The 7773-nt window shown below is 35.7% G+C and overlaps 1 protein-coding gene across 1 annotated transcript; it reads right to left on the reverse strand.

The window, feature by feature from the left end:
* Nucleotides 1-3845: 3845 nt before the first annotated feature.
* Nucleotides 3846-5880, reverse strand: LOC147406275 (uncharacterized). Its single transcript, XM_086432527.1, has 2 exons — nucleotides 5154-5880; nucleotides 3846-4018 (listed from the first exon to the last, which is right to left on the reverse strand). Exons 1-2 carry the CDS (start codon nucleotides 5878-5880, stop codon nucleotides 3846-3848), a joined length of 900 nt encoding a protein of 299 aa, XP_086288653.1.
* Between the last annotated feature and the right edge of the window lie 1893 nt (nucleotides 5881-7773).

Here is a 7773-nt window from a genome sequence, read left to right on the forward strand (position 1 = left end):
TTTGTGATTGCTATATAGCGATCATGAAGTCACTATAAAAATATAGCAAGCAAAAAAAATAAAAAAAACGATCAGGATATAACGATCAAGTAGGCAAAATAACGATCAGACATTTAGACTTAAAAAATTTTTCAAAAAAGCATAATGATTAGAACTTAAAAAATAGATCATATGAAAACAATCAAAGAATACGGATCAGGGATTCCTAAAAAATGGCGATTTTAATGAGAGTAACCAAGATGATAGCTATAGCTCCCAGAATTAGAAAATTTTATTCATCGTCAAAATACTACCAATCATTCGTGACTCTTAAACCCAAATTTCAAGAATATAGAACAGTCCATTTGCAACTGCATTTGCTTTGAAAGTTCCATTAATCTTACCCACTAATGTAACGTGTGTTTGCTTTGGAAAAAGTTGAAGCAACAACCCACAGTCAATCGGTCTTGATAACAATTGCTTAAGCGTGTCAATACTAGTTTTTGTCGATATTGGGATTATTTGCCATGATCGGTTTATTATTGGATAAGGCTGATCATTTAGAATTAATTATTTGAATTGTGGAAGAAACATTTTGAATGATAATATTCAAACTTGAAAAATTCTTCATAAACTCCCCCCAAATACTAAAATATTCTATATAAGCACTCAATCTTTGTATATCCCAACATCATTTCTACATTTTCTTGCTCATTCTCGTGAAATGAAACCTTATATACTTGTTCAAGCATTGATCATAATATCATAACTGTGTAAAAATCCCGACAATCATTGAAGAAGCTCAATCACTCCTTCAATATGAGAGGTCATCACCAAGAAATAATACCAATAGAAGAGCACAATCAAATAATTAAAAAGAAATTTATGATATTATTGAGCCTTTAGAATGGGAAGAATATGAAGGTTAAACCTATTTGAGGCATGTGCAAGAGACACCATTAAAATATCTACCATTCAGATAAACAAAAGAAAAGGCACCATGACTTTCCAACCATCCTTATTATTCATAGGGTCTTCTACTTGCCAAATACTGAAGAAGTCACTTTATTTGTTGAGATAAGAGCAAGGCAACAACATTACTCCTAAAATTCATTACATACATAATCGGAAACCAGTAGCTTGGCCAATTAGATAAAAAGAGTTTTGAGACCTGACTCTATGAAGAAGTGGCTAGAAGATCTTGGTATGTTGGCTGCTATCAAAATCTCTATGCTTGAGGTGTGTCTAAATAAGGTTTTGATGTTTTAACAAAAATTTGGAATCTAGCAGGCAAAGAAGTTTTGAGAATGAATTCACTGTAAAATACGATAAAAACACATCAACACATTGGTCTTGCATGAATCTAAAAATAAATGCAGAGAATTCTATGATTTAAAACATATCACAATTTCAATAAAAGTCTTAGATGTAATTTTCCTAATCTACAATTACCAATAGGAATTGAGAGTCCCCTACAAATGATCATGATTGTAAGAAGTGAAGATCTAGCACCAAGGTAAAGATTGACAACATGAAAATTGAGGTTGAATGGACTTGGGTGAGAACAAACAACGATTTTGCTAAGATCTTGATAACATCACTCACCTTCCCTTCTATGATGGAGGACGAATCTGCCTACAAATAAATGAAGCCTCAAGTGGAATATGTCTAAATTCACTCGTTGATTTTTTATGAGAGATGAAGAAGAAGAAGAAAAACTAGGATCAATGACCGTGGAAATGTAGAGTTCGTCGACGCTAACAACTTTTCTCTTTTGACAAGGTTCAACAAGGTCTCATTCGTGATGTATCTTGATGTAGAGAGGGTTGAAATCTTTGGTTCTCAATTAACTAGATTTGATTCGTTGAAGATAAGAAAATGAAATAAAAGAATTCTTAAGTTATTTTATTTAAAGACCTTGAGGGGTAAAGTTGGTATTTCTCAGCTTGTTTCTATTATTGGTAATATTTCAAATTCTAGGGCATAGAAAATGATGAATGAATACTTCATTCTTTGTGGAACTAATGGTGCAATCAGATTCTATCAATTCTCATTCTAACAAAAATTTACCTTTTTAGGCCTCGTCCGACACAAAAATCTAGAATTTCGTAATTTTTCTGTCCAAACTCAAATTTGAATATGCTTATAGGGTAAAGTATGTTTTTCAATTATTTTGAAACCAATGACGAAGTCAAATTTTGTTAAAAATGAACGTAACAAAATCTGAGGGTTTTACCCTAAATCCCACTTCTAGAATTTTCTAAAAATTTCACTATTTAATTTCTCCTCTAGGTACAAATTAAAACTCAGGATATTATAGTTCGTGTCTATTCTAAACCGGTGCAATTGAAAGATACGAACAAAGGGTTTTATGACTATTGGAACAACCACCTCTTATCTATTTAAATCCTTTGTTTAGTCAATATTACATACTCAACTCACTTCAAATTTTCTCTTATGTTCTTTATTTGACCGCCATTATACTACAATATCATTGCATTTGAGAGAGCATTCAATTAATTAAGTTCGTTATGACGTTTCAATTAAAGTACCCCACTTGAGCGTAGGTTATTGTATTTTGTAAAATGGACGCCTACAAAATTGCGGTTTGGTATCTTAGCATAGGCGAAATTCACTTTTGGGTAATGCATTTGTACATGCCTCAACCTCTAATTTAAGTTAAGTATTTTTCATTACATTTAATTTCAAAATCTGAATTTTTCTCAAACTAAACTAGTACCCAATTTTTCAACAATATATTGGTAAGAACCAAAAATCGACATTAGCCAAACATCTTTTATTCCCCAAACAATAAATAAAGAAATCATACTAGTCTAATCCATTTATTCTAACTAACATAGTATTAGAGTTGGAGCTCTCTACAACTGCAATGAGTTCTCCTTGGAAAACAAATATTAGAGTTGTCAACTCTCACAATCAACTTTCAGAAGTTGAAATTTAGATTGTCTCTATGCTTGGACTCAGAATTATCATCCCGAATATTGTAGCCTATATGTTAATTATATTCATAAATTTCATCTATCCTAATTTCTATATAAATCAAATAAAGTAAAAAAAAGTATAAACCACAATTAAGTATGTTATATATAGGGAACATAATGATAGCAACCATAGCCTGAATTGTTTACTGGAGAAGACCATCCAACCAATAATGTAGTAAACGAAAACCATCTAGCCAATTTAAAAAAAATAAATAGTAACAAAAATGGCCCACAAAACCAAAAACATTTTAGAGTTTCTAGGGAAAAATTTAATTGGACTTCAACATTTAAGAATTTTGTAATTGAGCAATGGATTTTGAATTTCATATGCATTAGGAATGTTAAATGTTTCCAACGGTTATACCTGTTGGATAACATATGATATATTCAAATTCATTCATTTTTTTTAGATTTTTGATTTTTGATAACAATTTAAATTAGGTGAGTACATATAGGCAATCCGAAATTGGAAGGGACATGTGATTCTTTCACTTTTACTATATCAAAAAATCATTTTTATTCTTTCCTATAAACTATGTTAACTACTTTTCATCCTCAACAAATTAGTTAAATTGGGATCTTTTTTTTTACTCATCTACACTTGTAGACATGAGAATGTTCAACTTTGAACATCTATGCTACATAGTTTGGAGTCGCCACTATTATTTTTGGGAAATGGGTGTGAATGGACACCCGAATCAATTCTTTTGAAAATCATTTTTTCATTGCATTTGTAGTGACTCTCAATCATGGAAAAGGTATGGTCTACCTAAGATATAGGTAAGGGGATTCAGTTAGAGAATGGGGAAGGTGTTAAGCACCCTGCATGAAAAAGGTATGGTCTACCTAAGGTATGTTCAACTGTTATTCTTCTTCTCTGGTTCCTTTTGTGGTACTTGTTCCTCTTCTACAAGCTTTCCTTTTTTCTTCCTCCTCGTTCTGCTTCTTCTGTTCTTTTTCTAGTATTTTGTAACATCTTTCCGATCTAGTCATATGAACAATGTCCGTTATCATGACCTCTTTTGATTTCTCAATCCCTGTAAATGTCACAATCACCGTCTCATAACTCCATGGGATGGTTTGGCTTGAGTAGTATGGGAAGGGTTTAGGGGATATGATGGTCATGGGTTGAGGATCTGGCTTTAAATAGAGGATAAGAGGTAGCGAGTTGGGTTTGATGATTGACGTAGTAATGTTTGAGGTTTGTGGGTTGGTATAAGATAGGATAAGAGGTGGTCGGGAGGAGAAGTTTGAAATTTGAGAGGTAGGTGCAGAGCAGGGTATGATAAGAGGTGGTTGAGAGGAAGGACTTGCAGTTGGTGAGGTGTAAGGTATGATGAGCAGTGGTCATGAAGGATTCAAAGTTTGGAAGTTGGAGTGAATGGTGAGATTAGCCAATTTGACTGGAAGTTGAGATGGTGATTGGTTGGTTGTATCTTGTGGTAATGCATTGATGCTTGATGATGTTGGTTATTTCCTCAAATTAACTCTAACCTGAGAGCCAATAGGTGCTATCAAAATTGAAAGATTGAAGCTTGGTTCATCCCTCTTTATGACATTGACTATCGGCCCATTGCCTCCCTCATTATGTGCCGGTAACGGGTTCTGATTGATATTCTGCTGAGGTAGTTGCTGGCCCTTCCAGGATGACCATTTTTCGATCGATTAGATTTTAAACTTAGTGCTTGAGTTGCTAACATTGGTCGGTGGCATGCCCTGGTGCACCCATATGGAATTCACAGAATTGATTGGGATTATACCCTGGTCCCTTTACTGCCTCTGGGTTTGGCTGCCTCTTAGTGAGATATTCTCCCCTGAGTAATACTGGGAGTAGTTTTCACAGAGTCATAAGCATGTGGGTGAAGACTCGAGGGACCCTGTTGGGTCAGCGTTGCTCAGTTTGATGATTCTGGGCGAACTGTGGGTTCTGACCAAATACTAGATTTTGACCAAACTGAAATGCTTGCAGTATCAGTGCAGCTTGAGGCGGATTGACTTTGAAAGGGACCTGAGGTGTGGACGGCCTCTGGGTCGGTGCTGAGATGAAGAAAGGACGAATGGGTTGTACATTGTTAACTTGAGCTTCATCTTTCTTCTTGTTCAAGATCGCTGGTTTCCGTTGAGTAGATCCCCCTGTTGGTGCCCCTAGACTGGACAGGTCATAAATCAGACCTGATCGGATACCGTCCTCTACCCGATCTGCCACTTGAACCAATGACGAGAAGCTGACAGTCGTATGGCCCACTAGGTGAGTGTAGAATGAGTGGCCCAGAGTAGAGATGAATATAGTATTCATCTCTTGTTCAGTCATAGGTGGTTTAACCTTAGAAGTCGATTCTCGCCACCTTTGGGCATATCCTTTCACGCTTTCCTTTAGCTTCTGAGTCATCTTGGCCATGTCATTTCTGTCCAAACCCATGTCCGTATTGAATCTATACTCTTCCAAGAAAATTGTAGCCAGGTCTTTCCAGCTCTTAATCCGTGAATAAGCTAACTGAGAGAACCATGAGAGGGTTGTCCCTGTTAAACTCCTTTGAAAAAGCTGAACCAACAACCTGTCATCATCACCAAATTGGCACATAGAATCACAGTAAAGTTTCAAGTGGGATAGAGGGCATCCAATACCGTTATACTTTTCGAAGTCAGGACACTTGAATTTCGGTGGTAATGGTGCATTTGGGTAGAGGCAAAGATCTCTGAACCTCATTCCGCTTACAGAGTCCTTGCCTTTCATCTTTCTAATCTCCTCCTCGACTGTCTTGAGCTTGTTGGCAAGTTTCTCTTCTATGGTATTCATTACTTCAACCGCCTTGAATTCACATTCTTCCACTTGAATGACCTCAGGTCGTTGGGGATTACAATGGATGTGAATTGGGGGCCCCTGATAGGCGGGAGCCATGGGCGGTAAGGTATTCTACACTGGTGGCAGTTGTTGTGGTTGCTCTGGCATGGCCTGATTCGAGTCAGATGCTTGATGTTGTACAACTTGAATGATGTTTGGATTTTCCATTAGCAGATCTAGAATATTGTCATGTTTTTCCAATGCCTTGACCACTATATCTAGCTTTGAAGTGAGATCTGTTATTACTTCTGCCATTGTCTGCTGAAGTTGCTTTGAAGTGCTCATGATTAGTTACGAGCGTAGAAAATATGGAGGATTGTCAGGTGATAAGTACTTCTTTCTGAGTCGTTTGACCACATGTGGACAAGAGGTTAGACATTAATATATCATTTACACAATGAAGATGCATGATGATTTATTAGGTCAGATTAGATTAATTGGTAAAGTTGCATTAAGAAAATCCTGAATTTGGTTGAGGTTGGGTTTTTTGTCAGCACGGAGCTGGGGTTCGTCGACACAGAGCCAGATATTGATCAGCACGAAGTTGGGGTTTGTCAGCACGGAGCTGAAGGTTTGTCAGCATGAAAGCGCCCTTGATCCGCGGGGTGCGCGGATCCGCCTTTGACCCTTGAGGTTTGGGAGTTGCCACCTAGTTATTACGGTCTAGGAACCGAATACTGACTCTAAACAGATAAAAAACTAATCTACTACAGAAAAACTGAATTCGGGGATCACATTACGGGGTTGGAAGGTGTTAGGCACCAACCCCGCCCAGCCAATGCCGGTCTCTACTTATCCCAAATAAGACTACATTGCTAATGACAAAACCTAGATAAAAAAAAGTACAGAATTTTACCTTCGATACGCAAAGGTTCTATTCTCTTAGATTTGATGAAACTACTCCTTGTACCGTAATCCTTGCTTCGTTCTGTCTCCAGATCTGATTTCTGATCTCCGAGGCAAGGTATTTCCTTCTTGAATCTGGATTATTCGGATTTATTATGGATTTTGGGGTGTTTTTGAAGGGCTTCTAGATGTTTTTCAAGCTAAAATTGAAGTATGGGTGTTAGGTAAGGAGTTGGGGCTTCAAAATTAGGATTTTGGGAAGGTTATGGAGGTTTCTTGACCTACTTTTTCTAGGGTTTTTTCTTTGATCCGAAAATAGGGTGTGGAGGCTCCTATTTATAAAGTTTTTTAGAAGAATTAGGGTTTGATTAGGGTTTCTTTTAAGGTTTTAATTAGGGTTTTGACTTTAGTCTTATGAGATGGACTTAGTCTTTAGACTTGATTAGTTTAGATTAGGGTTTTGACTTTAGTCTTATGAGATTGACTTGATTAGTTTAGATTAGGGTTTTGACTTTAGTCTTATGAGATTGACTTTAATACTTTGACTTTAGTCTTTCTTGGTTCACTTTTAATATCTTGACTTTAACCTTACTTGATTGACTTTAAGATTGACTTTAATCTTACTTGATTGACTTTAATTTTTGGAGAACAACATTTTATTATATCTTTAATTCTTTGGGCCCCCAGATGAAGGGGTCCCTGAATAAATATCTTGGCAACCATCAACAATTTTGCTTGAAAGCCTGATTGATCGATTTTTTTGGTTCAAAATTTTAAAATAATTTTATTAATGTTTCACTTTACATTATTTAATGGTTATTTATTAATTTCAAAAATTTTAATTATTAAAATTGTGAAATTACCGTTTTGCCCTCGGAGATGATTTTTTACGTTTTATGCCGTTTTTAAATATTCCAGGATGTTTTGGAATCAATTTTTCACAAGGAATTCAAATGAAATTTTGATTTTTGTAATTTATAAAATTTTTTGTATGAAATGGTCGTGAACTTTATGAGGGGCATTTTCGTAATTTTGTCGAATTATGTGAAAATTGGCGAAATGATTTATTTGATTTCGATTTGTTATTTTATGTGTTTGAATAAA

Source organism: Akebia trifoliata, chromosome 3, assembly GCF_017979445.1.
Source record: "Akebia trifoliata isolate Shusen 1 chromosome 3, ASM1797944v1, whole genome shotgun sequence".
Taxonomy (NCBI): domain Eukaryota; kingdom Viridiplantae; phylum Streptophyta; class Magnoliopsida; order Ranunculales; family Lardizabalaceae; genus Akebia; species Akebia trifoliata.

What these genes read in the sequence shown, in the direction of transcription:
- LOC147406275 (XM_086432527.1), bottom strand. Translation starts at nt 5,880, where the DNA reads ATGGCTCCCGCCTATCAGGGGCCCCCAATTCACATCCATTGTAATCCC. An exon ending in AGAGGACGGTATCCGATCAG is followed by an intron (nt 4,019 to 5,153) that starts GTCTGATTTATG and finishes TGACATTTACAG; the next exon opens with GGATTGAGAAATCAAAAGAG.